This window comes from Carassius auratus, chromosome 14 (genome assembly GCF_003368295.1).
Source record: "Carassius auratus strain Wakin chromosome 14, ASM336829v1, whole genome shotgun sequence".
Classification (NCBI taxonomy): domain Eukaryota; kingdom Metazoa; phylum Chordata; class Actinopteri; order Cypriniformes; family Cyprinidae; genus Carassius; species Carassius auratus.
This window is the reverse complement of record NC_039256.1, coordinates 18,006,885-18,022,664: the sequence shown is the minus strand read 5'-3', so window position 1 is coordinate 18,022,664 and position 15,780 is coordinate 18,006,885. Positions and strand designations below refer to the sequence as shown.

At 36.5% G+C, this 15,780-nt stretch overlaps 3 protein-coding genes across 5 annotated transcripts in view; 2 read left to right on the top strand and 1 right to left on the bottom strand.

Annotated features, from left to right (window-relative positions):
• Positions 1-15,780, top strand: part of LOC113113858 (RING finger protein 44) — a 1,123,463-nt gene that overhangs the window by 171,370 nt on the left and 936,313 nt on the right. The window lies entirely within an intron of this gene.
• The window catches only part of LOC113113848 (centrosomal protein of 85 kDa-like), a 57,094-nt gene that overhangs the window by 28,614 nt on the left and 12,700 nt on the right, over positions 1-15,780 (top strand). The window lies entirely within an intron of this gene.
• On the bottom strand, positions 118-8,664 carry LOC113113872 (cardiac phospholamban). 2 transcript variants are annotated; one of them, XM_026280396.1, is made up of 3 exons: positions 8,549-8,664; positions 4,032-4,326; positions 118-1,296 (listed from the first exon to the last, which is right to left on the bottom strand). In XM_026280396.1, the coding sequence occupies exons 2-3, from the start codon at positions 4,184-4,186 to the stop codon at positions 1,278-1,280; spliced, it is 174 nt and encodes a 57-aa protein (XP_026136181.1). In that variant the 5' UTR covers positions 4,187-4,326; positions 8,549-8,664; the 3' UTR covers positions 118-1,277. The 2 variants fall into 2 exon arrangements, 1 of the variants encoding a protein (XP_026136181.1); XR_003293644.1 differs by having other exon boundaries at positions 1,153-1,296; positions 3,954-4,326.

The following is a 15,780-nucleotide window of genomic DNA, read 5'->3' as shown; positions in this document are numbered from 1 at the left end:
TTTTAGTAGTAAAGACTTTTAGTGTTTGTTCCAAATGGACTCTGTGGGGCTTGAATATATCTTTGATATTCTTTGCACGAAATTTCTTATTCAGCTCACAAAAGATACACAAAAGCATATTGTCAACAGTGCAAGTGTTTTATTTGCAGTGCTTGCTTTATTTGTCCAAACTGCCTGCACTGCACAGTTATTCCTTTCCATTTATGAGTATTATTACATAAATATTTTCACACAGATATTAACAACAACACAGTGATTGTATGAATAATATATAAAGATTACATTTTTGGATTAAATTATAGGCAGACCAGTGTATATTCTTATTAAAAGGACAACCGTGTCCTTCAATTTATGAAATACATCTTATAAGGAATGCACAACTTTTATTTCTGGAAAAAAATGCATGTTGTATTTGTAATAATCTATAGTGTCAGTGGTGTTGTGTGATTTGAAAGCTCACCTATATTTTCCACTGTACTTCATTTAACCATGTACTTAAATCTCATGGGATTGTGTTGTTTTTGAACGCAGTAAGAGTAAGCGACCACTAGAGGGAAGCAAAGCATGCATCTTCTTCCTCTCGCTGTTTTAAAGCTTTAGATTATTTTGAACTAAAATATAGCAGCATTTTTGATCTGTTATCAAGTTTTGAATTTTAAAGAATGTTTTACTTATTTGAGATTGATGTGGTGGCAATCGGTTTTTAGTATTTCCCTTACTCCTCCATTAAGCTCGAGCAAAGCGTGTATTGTAGGTTAACGGTGTTTTAACTGATCATTTTTAACACCAGACTTTCAGAACGTCCCCACTATTTGATTCAAATATATTGTGTAATACTAAGTGCTTTACACCTTCCCAGAGACTTTTAATATTTCAAGTCTCTGTGACTTAAGCATTTAGTAAAATAGGGAACTATATCAGGAAACTAGCCAATCAGAAACGTTCTCTGCCTGTCTGGTGTGGAAGTCAGTCTAATGTCATGTAAGGCACCTTGAAAATGGTTTTGAAGGTCGAGAGAGTAGGAGTCTCTGAAACATACGTCTCTCTCATACCCATTATTCTTGTTTCTGGCCATTTTGGCATCACATGAGCTTGACCAGAATGAGCATGAGCAGTAGGGCCACTACAATAAACAGGAAGTTGAGCAGCAGGTTTAGTCCTCGGTTATTGATCAGATCCATAGTGATGGGATGGCGATTTGCAGGGTTGTCCGTGTTCAGCTGTGGCGTCGTGTGTTCGGCCCCAACTGGAGGTGGTTCTTGTTTGCCAGTGGTCTCTCACATGCCGTGGAAGGAGCTAAAGATGATTGACAGACTGCATGAGCTTTGCTGACAAGACAGAGTCATATAAACACAACAATATCTGGTTCTCTTGGGTGTTAGGTCTCATTGACTATAGGAAACCAGCTTAATACTGGTTTCGATTGTTTGACTGAATTAGCTGAACTGAACTGCACACTTTTTATTGCACACAGATGATCGTGTAATGTTTTTATTAGGCAAGAATTCAGTTCAGTTCTGCACAGTGTGGAACAGAAGACGTGGCTCAGTCGAAATCCCTCAGGCCGGCAGGTGACATGCAGTGATGGGATGCTGACAGACACAGGGAGAGACACTTGCATGCAGCATAGGTTCACAGTGAAGGCTGGGAAATTCTTCAAATCCCCAGAAAATGGACCTCCGATCCTGTTTTACTAATTCCTGTACAATAATGTTCAAAAGTTTGGGGTCGGTAAGATTTAAAGTGCCCCTATCATGGCATTTTTAAGGTTGCTAATTTTGTTTTATGAGTCTTCTAAAACTGGTTTACATGCATGCAAGGTAAAAAAAAACATGTTAGTTTTCTCAACAAAAAAAAAATCTTCTTACTTCATTTCTAAATGATTCGTAAACGACCCGTGGAAACCCCTTCCTTGCGTGAGCCTTCACTGCTGTGATTGGTCAGATGGCGCAGACCTTTGTGATTGGTCTACCGCGTACAGCGCGTGTCGGAAACTAAACACTCATTGCCGTAACGGAATGACAACCCTGGAGACTTGTCAATGCATAGAAAATATGGTACCAATTATACCTCACCAGTTCAAGCCGGAGTCTGATGATGAAACGGTTGAAGTGGCTGATCGACACGAGACTGATTCACAATCATGACTGGAGCAGGATGTTACTCAGTGGTTAGTGTAATGTGTTTGTGGTAATTATAAGATGTGATCAAACTAATTTACTCTCACAGCGTAGGAAACAGCATCTTCTCAACATGATGTTAACCACACGGAAATGTTACTGTGTTTGTGGGCAGGCAAGTTGGTGACCTAAAACATGGGCAGACATTATGCAAATGTGTTACTTTGTGACATAGAGCCCTAACAGAATTAGTTTAATAGGCCTATCATGATAGTCGATAAATCAATTAATCGCATGATTAAAAAATAAATTAGCTCGATAATTTTTTCGGATGCGATAATTTATTTTTTACATTTATATTTAAAAAAATGTAACATGTGATGATGTGGGGTTAAGTGATGCAGCATTTTACTTGCACTACTGCTTTATTGTAATACCACGTGGCATATTTTGCAATTAACTTTGTTGCCCTTTCTGTCGAAATGGGTGTGATGAGTGGGGCGGGGCCAAGAGCCGTGGGAACAGGAGCGAGGCCGGTGGAGTGATTGGAAATGAGCGACACCTGCTCGACCCACCGGTCACAATTGGCCTACTTTTCGATAGGCTAAATATGTCTGTAGGTGTGTAGTTGCGTGTGTTAACACGCCCAGACACGCACACACACACACACACACAATTAATCAATTTTAAGCCACACAAAGTCAACATGTTGGTATTTCTTGCTCTGAATCTGCCATATATTGATCTTTAAAAAGGTGTACCTTTTAATGCGTTATTATGCTGTTATCATTATATTAGTTGAAACTGGTCTTAGAACAATAATATTATCATTTATCGCGATAAATTCTTGGACAATTTATCGTCCAGCAAAATTTGTTATAAAAAATTTGTTTGTAGCCCTAGTTTTAAATACCTGACGACTCGTTTAGGCGATTGCGAGTTGACTCTTTTTTTTTTTTTTTTTTGAAAGACATTAACTTTATTTATCGTGCACTGTCGGCTTCACAGCTTTGCCATTAGTTTATGTTCACATACAGCTACATGACACACTGCATGAATGGTAATAGTCGAAAAGGCATAATAGGGGCACTTTAAAGTTTCTAATGCTCACATCGCATTTATTTGACCAAAAATAATTAAGCTTAATATATTAAGCAAAATGTTTTTGTTTTTTTTCCCTATGATGACAAAGCTGAGTTTTCAGCAGCATTACTTCAGTCTTCAGTGTCACATGATCCTTCAGAAATCGTTCTAATATGCCGAGTTGTGCTCAAGAGACATTTTTATCATCAGTTGTGCTTCTTAATATTTTTTGTGGAAACAGTGATACTTGAAATGTCTTTACTGTCACTTTTGATACATTTATTGCATCAATCAAAATTAAAAATAAACTGACTGACCTCAAACTTTTGAACAGCAATGTATTATTTTCAGTATTTTTTAATGTTAAATATTTGTTTTAATTATACTCAGTATTTAAATTTACTTTATTAATTTCAACTTTCTCACAATGGCACAGTGCATTAACAAAATTTGGCTTTTCCTGCTTAGGATACATGCATTTGGCCCAAATTAAATTAAATGATGTATATAAATTCTGAGAGGCATTATCAAATATATATTTGCTTTTTAATAATCTGACTGTAGTTACTGAAATTGGCAACTTCCACTAAAACCCACAGTGTTTATACACTAGTTTATATCAGTATTTCCTTTCTTGTGTTACTCTGAATGTGCTATTTATTAATAAATAGTTTAGACAGAAATCATGCCGTGTATGACCCAGCTACTCAAAAACCTCTTTAAAATAATAAATAGCCCCGCCCATCCCACCCTTCAACGCGATTGGCTCCTCTGTACAGTCCTCTGCCCTCATTGGCTAGAGGGAAACCTGTGGCCCCTCCCGCTCACATTAGCAAGACAATGATGTAGATGAGCAGCAGGCAGATGAGGATGAGGCAGAAGTTGACGAAGAGCTCCTGTGTGTTTTGCTTGGCCTGCTGGGGGACCTCCATGATGGACGCCCGCCGAATGGCCTCCCGTGTCATGTGCTGCACCTTCTCCATGCCGAGGCGCAGTGGGGGGGACGATTAGTGCAGAGAGAGGAGAGAGGAAGGAAGGACAGAAGAACCGCGAAGTGAGGAGAAAGGAGTGCTAGTTGTTGTGGTGATGAAGGAGGTGATCCGGTTGCCAGTGGATGTGGAGGCTGAGGGAAAGGAGCAGGAGATGAAAGAGTGAATGTGCATGCAGATCCACATGAGACATGCAGGTTTGGTAGATGTTTCAGAAGATGTTGACACTATATACCGTATTTTTTGGACTATAAGTCGCACCGGAGTATAAGTCGCATCAGTACAAAAATACGTCATGACGAGGAAAAAAACATATATAAGTCGCACTGGACTATAACACGCATTTATTTAGAACCAAGAGAAAACATTTCCGTCTACAGCCGCCAGAGGGCGCTCTATGTTTTCAGTGTAGACTACAGTAGCACTGAGCAGAATAGAGCGCCCTCTGGCGGCTGGAGACGGTAATGTTTTCTCTTGGTTCATGTCTCTCGGTTCATGTCAAATTAATTTTGATAAATGAGTCACACCTGACTATAAGTCGCAGGACCAGCCAAACTATGAAAAAAAGTGTGACTTATAGTCCGGAAAATACAGTAGTGTCCTTAAAGCAATAGTTCATCCTAAAACTAAAGATCTATCATCATTTACTCACCTTCATGTTGTTTGACTAACTTTGGGATCATTAGGATTTTTTTTTAAAGAAAGATGTATCTTATGCTCAACAAGACTGAATTTGGTTAATATAAAAAATACAGTAAAAGTACAAATATCGTGAAATATTATTGCTATTTAAAATTTTAATATACAGTTTTCTATTTAATTTTAAATGAACTCAATCCTTTGATGAATAGAAAGTTCAAAAGAACAGCATTTATTCAAAATAGAAATATTTTTATAACATTATAAATGCTTTTACAGTCTCATGATTTCATTGAAACGCATTTTTGATGCTTAAAGCGATACATTTCTTAAAAAAAAAAAAGAAGAAAAAAAATCATACTGACCCCAAATAGAATAATAGTCTGCACTATGTGACTTTTCTGTTGGTCATTGGCTGTGATTTAAAAGGTCAGTGGTCAAAGTAGAAATAGTTTGACTGATGCACACTGTGGCTCACACTTTTTAGCATTCAGTTCATTTGTGAACTTTGATGCAAGTCAAATGAAATGGTTTTAGTCTCAAACTGAGCATTTCTATGCCCTGAATAGTTTCAGTTTCTAATGTGTCACCTAAGGCAGATGCTTGACAGGTTCCTCAAAATTAAAACCCCAGGGGTTTCGGTTACTCTGGATTCTTCTTTCAGAGTGGATTTTGCAGTCTTCCTCTTGCTTTTACACCCAAAGATGCACTTGTACAAAGCATTGGTCTATCATACTTCGAGCACAACGTCATTAACTCATTATTATTATTATTAAACGCTTGCAAAATGAGACTTCAGCAGCATCTATTGTGTCTTTATGTAACCGCCATTGCCGTGTAGGAGTGAGCTAATTTATTTTCTCGGAGTAAATAAAAGAGGTGGCTTCAGAAAGACATTTTATATTGGTGATTTTGCTTGTGTACAAAACAGCCTAAATCGGGATTTAGCACTTCATCTCTGAAAAAGATTAGATGAAGCCCTGTTTTCAACGAGAAGATAAAGTGGCCTTGATGATAAATCTTTGCGTATTAGTGAGGCTCTCGTCTTAGACGAGCTTATCTCGCTCTTTCAGACTGCTGCTCATTCCAGTCTCCCCAAATCTGAAGGGAGTCCTGTCTCACGGATGCATGGAACATCCCGGACATGGAAGCACCTGTGTCCTGTGTTCTCATTGGCTGCTGTGTTGCATTATCTGCTTCACCCCCCAGTAAGGTTATTCTTAGGAATGACCTTTGGTGGTCACAATATTTCATTGAAACCGTGGCCAGGAGCTTCATTTTGTTCACTGATTGAAGAAAAGCACCTGTAAAGTGTTAGGAAAATGGTTTGTTTCAAATGTTAATAATTGGACGGTTTGCATTGTGTATTTTCCTCACTATAAGTCTTAAGAGTCTCATCTCAATTTGAAAAGTCTTCAGTGTTCTTTTCAGCTGAATGATTGACACTAAGCTACAGAAAGGTACAACCTACACTTCCCCACTGCTTGCTTTCATATTGTTACTTATGTGCAGCTGACACTGAAGACAGATGTTAAGTGTGCGAGTGACTGACAGTGAAGTCTGAAGTAGAGCAGTCCATATGTCAGGCTGAACGTGAGACAGTGGAGATAAAGGCGCTGCTGGTGACGATGGGCTCTGGAGAGATGTTTGTCAACACCACAGGTCTGCAACATTCCAGCATCCTAGTTAGCTAGCCCGGAGTCATGTCCGCCTTCACCGCTGGGAATGATAAGATCATTAACAATCTCCTTAGGAGGGTATCGAGCAGGTCATATGTTTAAGAGACCCTTCCTCATATGGCTATTCTGAGCAGATTTGTATCAACTCTCTCAAGCCATTCTTTGGGAAAAAATACAGCAACACATCTTCACTGAAATGCTCAGAGAGAGCCAAAAAAAGTTGCAACAAGTGGAGCAAAAATAAGATGGCACCAAAGAAGGAAATCATCTGAAAGGCTGGCTGGCTGGCTGGCTGGGAGATTTCCCAAGCCTGTGTATGTTTATGTGCATTTTTTTTTTACCCTCTGCTGTACAAATAAGTCGACGTGAGGCTGAGCTAGTGCACTCAGTTGGCATCAACTCTGAACTTTCCATGATGACATACTGGAGCAATGCAGTGGGGTTTTTTGTGGCTTGGTGAGGGCATGACTCTTAACAGGTAGGACAGTGCCTGTTGAACTGGCTTTAGGACAGACATTATTGGCCATGCACACTAGGGCTGTGCTGATATAGTCACATATTGACATTTCATATTTATTTTTGTCACTTTATTGCTTTGAAGCTTCAGATCTTTCAGATATAGTATTAATATAATTTCTTACAGTTCAGTGAAGAAGCAAAAGTGGAAACTCTGAGACTAGTGTTTTAGAGATCCAATACTGGACAAAGGTGAAGAAAATCATCATCTCATGTTCCAGATTCATTCTCTTTTACTGAGAGAATTTTTCATTTACTGCAGGTTCTTTCACAGCAGTTAAAAAATCGTGATGCAGAATATAAATTGTCACTTATGCTGAAAAAAAAAAATCCAGCTCTTTCACCTTAAAAACTTCAGTTGCTACCTTAAAGTTTCTTAGGTGATAAAATTAACTTTGTTATGCAAGTCATTTTAACTTAGTATATATAGCTCTAAAATAAATTATATAAAATGTATTATATCTAAAATGTTTGGTGTGAAAAAAAAAAAAAAAAAAAATATATATATATATATATATATATATATATATATATATATATATATATATATATATATATATATATATATATATATATATATCATGCTTTATATGAAATTATGAAATAAATTATTAGTTATCAAAATAATAATAAAATTAAATAATAAATGAATGCTACGTTTATTAATAAATTAATAACAATAAATGATGCAGTCATATATTATGATGGTAAACATGTATTTGTAGAAGCCAGTAGCTACAAATGTTGGTACAAATACAAATAATGTATAAAATTTTTGTGTAAGCATCATAATTTCTTTCGTACATCTTTATTGCTTTGATCTTTGCCTCAGTCCTATGCAGAAGCCAGCACAACTGGATGTGTGCAACCTTTAGTGTGGTTCCTGCTTTAACAGTCTTCTGTATGCAGCTAACCGTTCCTCCTCTGCAGGGCCGCAGTGGATGCAGCGAGCTCATTTGTGCTGAAATGAAGGGCTGTCAGAGTGCAAATGTGGGGTGTTGTGTATAGGTCAGAGTCAGTCTAGGTCACGTCTCCCCGATTTGCGTTGGGAGAAGAATGTGTCTGGCTCGCTGTTTATCGTGAGCACACAGAGGAGCTCTTAGAAAGACCAGCGGACAGATCCAAACATCAAAACTCTGATTAATCTCTGAAACGAGTCGTCCACTGCTGTGTAAAATATGAAAATAAAAAAACAACGGGTAACTGTTGATTAACCCCTTTAATTATTTATCACCAAATCATCTGCATTCTCGCCTGTAGAAGTGGAAATGCATATGCATGCCTCTGTTTTTCTCAATGAGACCTTAAATCATAAATCGCCTCATCAACTAATTGATCTTAAGAAAGCCCTGTGATTTTAAGCTGGTTTCAGATTCACAGATGCATTAAAAAAAACCTTGACATGTCCTAAAAATGCCATGAGATTCTCATCAAACAGCACTAGACACAGTAGTCAAATGTGATAAATGTGCCAACCATTGTGGGCCATCCTGAAACTGATATACAAGAAAATATTACCTACCTAAGCTGTAGATGGAGAGGATTGAGGTTCAGTCCTGTTGCTCTGGTTTTAGAGGAAAGAAGGGTCTGTGGCAGCAATGTGGTGTTCGGAAGTTTATGGCAGAAAAAGTGGAGGGGTAGAGTATAGGAGGAGAGGGAAAAGAAAAGAGATGCGTAGGAGGGGTCTGAGCTCTCGCTTCTCCCATTTTTTTATTTGGAAGCAGATTTACAAGGTTTTATCCTCTCATAAGAACAGCATATTAAGAATAGGTTCTAATGGGTATTTATAATAGTATATCCTGCATTTGGATGCCAAATTTACTGTCAGTTTTAAATGATAAATTAATAATATTATATATTTATTTATTTTTCGGGTCAAATGTAAAATTTGAAGCAAGATTAAAATAAATGTATCCAGGTTTTAAAAAATATATATTTATTTATTTATTACATTTAAATATGTATTAGTTAATAGAGTATTAGTATTATTGTGTTATTGAAGATTTTGAAGGAAACTACAAAATGAAGGAAACTAGATTTAAAAAAAAGTGTATTTATTTAATTTATGTATTGATTAACTTAGTTTACTCCTATTTAATTTACTCCTGTTTAATCCTATTAAGATTTGAATGTACATTAATTAATTGTGCATGTATAAAAATGTATGAAATGTATACAATTTACTTTCTCCAAAGAAAAAGCTTTAACTTTAAAAATGTGCATCTCTTACTTAGAGATAGCTGTGTATCATGGGCTTTGTCTAAATTGAATGTCACTTGACAAAACTTGTGCATTTATATTAAGGTGGTGACACATTCTGCTAAGCTTTTCCCTGTTGCACGTGGAAAGTAGGTTCACGAACATCTAAACAAGCAAAACAGAAATATTGGCAAACCATAATTGTGCTTAATATATTGTTTTTCTTGCATTTGCACACAGTTCCCCATTACTGAACTGTTTAGCCCTGGTTGAATTCCCTCTGTAACTGTATCCTGCAGTTCCAGTCGCTGGATTAATACAGATATTCTCTTGATGTTGTGGCCAGAACAGCATGTGTTCTAGATGACCGGTTCCATTGAGGAGATTGTCTATGAGACCTTTAAACTAATAGACTATTAACATCTTCAACCTGTGGTTTAAGAGCATCCTCAGGGGCTCTGTGAGCTTTCTTGCAGTTTTTAGCTTTTTTCCTCATTGTTTAAGTTCTATTTTGAGATGAAATCATCCCAAAGCTCTCTTCCTTTTAAGGAGCTGTAAGAGCTTGAAGAGGACATGAGGAATGGAGAGGGCATTGTGATGGTATCCGATTTCAGCATAGCCTTCAGCCATTGCCAATCCGTTTTTGGTTAAGTCTGGATGATCACCACTTGACCGAAACCATGTCAGTGACTAAAAAGTCTTTAAAATGCCAAATTTTTATGGTTGTGTTGTTAAGAATGATGTCCATGTGTTTCTACCAGACCTATGCTTCATCAGAAAAGGTTTTGCTGGTGTGCTTCTAAACCAGGATTAAACCAGTACTCCTTCATAAACCAGTTCCTCCGATCTTTTTCAACGTGCATTAGTTAGTGTGTTAGTTGTTGTCACTGCCATAATCCCAATGCAACAGGACAACGTGTGGCGTTTGGCTTGGTAGACGTGCTGTTCTTTTTGGACAAGCTCATTTAAAGGGAGGAGGTCAGTCCTCTCTGGTGACCTTGTCCGCCGTACCTCGTTTACAGAGTGTTTATGGCATGTAAATGCCTGGTTGCCATGTGCATGCATACACATTGTCCATTCGCCTGTGCCATGCCCTCTGGCCAGTGCTGGAAAGTTTGCTCGTTAGGTGCAATACATCCATGTCTTACCTCATCGTTCAGCTTAGCACACCGGCTCCCCGGATTCAACAGCTGTCACCAGAACACATAAACAGAGGTGCCTTTGGGTCCTGATGAAGTGTGTGTGTGTGTGTTTATAAAGTGATCCCCAAAATGGATTCAGACACTCAAGTGACACTTAAACTGTCATTTCATTACACATAAGTGGCATCTGTAAATAAGTGCTGCATGAGTTTTTCTCAGAATTAACTTTTTAAATTGCAATTTAAATGCATGTACTTTTAACTTTATGTACTTTTCAGCCATTGAGCCAAGTGGATGTATGAAGTAGTTTCTTCTCATGATTAAACAGGTGTTGAAGTGAAATATGTTTTAGTTGGTTTTCATTTTGGCCAATATGAAGGGAAGGGTCTGTTGTTGTATCATTTGAAAACTTTTTATCCTTTTGTCTTTCTCTCAAATAGACATCACTTGGTTCTGATTTCTTGCTAAATCTAATCTACAGTATGTCTGTGCAGTTCCATTTTAGTGTTGCTTAACTGACCATATTTTTTATTATTATTATTTTGAACGATGCACAGAAAAAATAGTTTATTACAGTAACAATTTCCGCTCAGTAAATTACAAAAAGAAACAGCAAGTAACACTGCATTAAACATGACATTTTGCCGTAGAAAACCTGAAACAGTATTTTCTTGTAAAATGTGCTCCCAATAATCTTTGTTTTATTTACTTTATATTATTTACATTATATATTTGTTGTTTTGTCATTGAAACTTTGAACAGACCTTTTTATAAATATTTTGCTGTCAAAAGTGTGCTTTTGCAATTTTCAAAATAAATATTATATCATTATGCTATAATAATTGTCAAATCTAATGCAATGACATCACAAATTTCAAGTGTCCAAATAAATGTAGTATTATGGACATTTTATATGTTGTTTTAACATGTATATAAAAAAATATATGTTTTTATAAATATAGTATAATATTTATAGTATATGATATCATAAATTTCAAATAAATATCACTTGGTTTTTAGTCCAGTCCAATGAAATCCATGTGAATTAAATGTCAAAATAAGCTTCATCTTTATTTTGAACAATGCATCTGTTGTTTAATCATTTAAACACCTAAAATGAAAGGTGTGTTTCTGCTATTTCTTCTTTCTAATAAAAATCACTTTTTTCAATATTTTGTTTGTTGATCTGATGCCAAGACATTTTTAAGCATAGCTTAATTGTCAAAATAATTTTTTGGCAAAGCAGTATGTTCAATTTTATATTTTTATATTCATAGTTTTTTATGCAGTGAGTATTCTGACTCTAGCTTTAAGTAAATACTTCAAGATATGACCTACCTGTGCTTAAAATGGACAGGTGATTCTCATATACTGTAACACACTGCTCAACTCCCCGCTGCATCACAGATGGCCACAGCACTCCCTTTATTGGCAATTCTGAGTACCGCCACCTCGAAAGGATTCAGTGTGTCTCCCTTGTGTTGTCCCAGAATGCCAAGAGGTTGATGGACGGCTGTCTGGAGGGCCTCGGAGAGAGCGCAGTGGCAGGGTGTGATAGAGTTCAGGGAATTGGCACCAGATTAGCTGTGCAATGTGACAGAGTGAAACTGTTCAAGTGCTGTAGCCGAAAGGCATCAGACCTTTCCTGTGCTCTTTGCTGCATTTGAGAGAGTGGATCTGACTTTTATACTGTTCACCAAGGGCATCCGTCCTCTGTGGGAGAATCGCTCTTTTTAAAGGCTACCAGACTGAGCTAGATTCTGAGACAGTCATATTAAATATTTTAGATTTTGCATCTTTTTTTTTCATGTCTGATAGCTTTGAGGAATTTCTGTTGCTCCTAAACAATTAACCTATAGCTGAATTACATTTTTATTTAATTGTTTTCATTTTTTAATTTCATTTACAAGGGATGCACAATACATTTACAACCATATGTATTTTATATATATATATATATATATATATATATACAGTGGGGATCGAAAGTTTGGGCACCTTTGCAGAGTTTGCGGAAAAAAAAGAGAGATCATACTAAATGCATGTTATTTTTTATTTAGTACTGTCCTGAGTAAGATATTGTACATAAAAGATATTAACATTTAGTCCACAAGACAAAAAAAATGCTGAAATTATTAAAATAACCCCACTCAAAAGTTTGGGAACCCTTGGTTCTTAATACTGTGTTCTGTTACCTGATGATCCTCGACTGTCTTTCTGTTTTGTGATGGTTGTGCATGAGTCCCTTGTTTGTTCTGAACAGTTAAACTGAGCAGCGTTCTTCAGAAAAATCTTTAAGGTCCTGCAGATTCTTTGGTTTACCAGCATCTTTGCATATTTGAACCCTTTCCAGCAGTGACTGTATGATTTTGAGATGCATCTTTTTAGACTGAGGACATTTGAGGGACTCAAACACAACTATTAAAAAGATTCAAACATTCACTGATGCTCCAGAAGGAAACCAGATGCATTAAGAAAACTTTTGAACAAAATTTGTCTTATTTTGTTGAAATATAATTTTTTTCCATTTAGTTCTGCCCTTGGTAAGCAACAGAAGATACTTGTATGTTTCCCGGTACACAAATTAAGTACAATTTACCTTGATCTTCAAATTCCAAAAGTTTTCAGCCCCCAGCTTTTAATGCTTTTAAATGTATTTTATTTAATACTTTTTTATTTTATATTATTTCATATATATATATATATATATATATATATATATACATTATAATTTTTATAATATTTTTACACAAAATACTATAGAATTGATGTAATAATTGTTAGAATTTAGAATAAGAATTATAGATTCCAGTATTAACTATAACATCAACATAATTATCTGCTTATTGGTATTGAAGATTCAATATATATGCGTCTTCTCCTGGAATATTGACCAAAAGCATGAACTCCTCGGTATGTCCTGCCCAAACCAGTTTCAATAGGAAGTACATCTGTGCTTGTATCAAGTGATTTATTGTGGTGTTTAATACAGACTTTGTTTTATTTATTGAGTTAATATGGTAGTTGTTAATAATAGAATATGCAGAGGAGGTTTATCCATTCTCATGAGAAGACCTATTCAAAGTTGTTGACTCTGCGGGGGAACGAGGACCAAAGGGAGTATAAAATTAAAGACACAGCATTTCGTATTTTCTGGCTTCAGTCTTCTGTAATGAATGAGGTTTCTTCCTCAAGCAGCTGTTCCTGTCTTAGACTATTTAAATGGCCGTGTGGAAGAGAAAAACAGTGCTGTCACATGCTGTGAGAAGCAGGTGGAGGAACAAGTTTAGACTAACTCCTAACTCATAAAGCTTTTAGTTTATATAATAGCATAAAATTTGGTAAAGTTAGACATTTATTCCCAGTAGGTGCCCACTTACCAAGAGGACAGACGCTATGTTTTTTGTGCTGTCAGTGGTAATTATCTGCTATGATGCATGCTTTGTAGATTGTTTAGTTATTAATAAGTAATATGTATCATAAAAAACACTGACACATTTGATGCCATTAGTCAGTGCAGACCTCTAACAGCCTGCATTTATGACAGATTTGTGGAGGCCTAGGGTCAGCAGGATCTTATGTAAGTGTAAAGGTCCTGGTCTTGATAGGAATGGTGCAGTGCTTCTGGCATGTGGTGACAACACCCTCCGAAGATACAAGCTGGTGGGGAATGACAGCTATGTCCTGGCCTACACACTCTCCGCTCTTCAACGTAAAGCCTGCTGGTCAGATGCATGGAGATGTCACAGGCCTGTTGACTTTCATTTGGTTGAATGGTTGGCCTATTTCTACCTGTCACAGTTGCTTCAAGGAAGCCAGTTAATATTATTAATCAAAATTAGGTTATTAATGTCGAAGTTCTTGTAACCCTCAGATACCCTGTCAGACTGCTCAGATTGCTTTTGTGTTTGTGTTAAAGGATTATTTAATTAAAAAAAAGGGAAAAAAGCATTTTGCCATTTAAGGGCAAAATAAGACGTTTTAATGATGTGCTGGTCGGGCTTTTATGAATATTGTGCTATCTTTTTTTTTTTTTTTTTTTTTTTTTTTTTTTTAAGTAATAAGTTCTTGGTTTCATATTTTTTTGCCAAATCCAATGCAGTGATATTCATACATTTGTTAGTGTAGGTCCAAGCAATATGATCATTTGAAAGTGAAAAAGTGAAGTGAAGTGAAGTGACATTCAGACAAGTATGGTGACCTATACTCAGAATTTGTGCTCTGCATTTAACCCATCTGAAGTGCACACACAGAGCAGTGAACACACACCCGGAGCAGTGGGCAGCCATTTATGCTGCGGTGTCGGGGAGCAGTTGGGGGTTCGATGCCTTGCTCAAGGGCACCTAAGTCGTGGTATTGAAGGTGGAGAGAGAACTGTACATGCACTCCCCCCACCCACAATTCCTGCCGGCCCGGGACTCGAACTCACAACCCTTCGATTGGGAGTCCAACCCTCTAACCATTTGGCCATGACTTCCCTTTTTCCCATTTGAAACCTTAAAAAACATTAAAGAAACGTTGCTTAAAGAGTGTTAGTGCTGTCTTTCTTTAAAATGAACGTCCCTTTTTTTATATCATGTAGCTAAAATTAATACGAAATTAATACAATTAATACGATTGAGTCATTCAAGCTTTAAAAAATACCTTTTTGATTCCTTTTAAAAAAAAAAACTTTTTTGATTCCAAGAATCAAAGTATTCAAGTGATTATGTTGTTTATTATAAAAAAATATAAACACAAAATATGATTTAATATTTCTTAATAAATAATTTAAGACGTTGCTTTTATTTCTTCCATTTAATTTCATTATGATTATATTAATATAACTTAAAGAATTTTGGTATTTACATTTAGCGGACACTTTAATCCAAAGCAGCTTGCATTGGAATACATTCTTTATCAGTTCTTACTTTTACTGGGATTTGAACCCATAACCTTGCTGTTGATAGATCTATGTTCTTCTGTCTCCAGCTACATTAGGGTTTGTTTATTTAGTTTATAAGTTATCATAGACCTTTGGGAATTTCTGAATGATTAATTCACGAAGGCACTAGCTCAATAGCAACTTTACTTTCTATCTGTTATTCACTTAAATGAAGCTGTATAGACTACTTTTATGAGGTTTTTTTACAGTGGTTTTGTACCCGTTTTATGCAGAAAGAAAGAAACCCATTCTGTTATTCTTTTTTTGGGTTAAGAGAGAATAAAGCGAACCGCCTACTCAACTTCTCCCCATCCAGTCTCTGTCATCTGCTTCCCAGCCTGTGTTTTTTGTCGCTGCTGCCAACCACCCAACTGGTTATGGGATGCTCCTGCACAGCTCCCTTTGTGCGAGTGGTTGGTGATTGGAGCGCACACACTGTGGAGATTTAAGCCAGCTCATTGTGTATACCACACTCTGACTGTTAAATAT

Excerpts from the sequence above, each read along its gene's own strand:
- LOC113113872 (XM_026280396.1), bottom strand. The coding sequence starts at position 4,186 with ATGGAGAAGGTGCAGCACATGACACGGGAGGCCATTCGGCGGGCGTCC.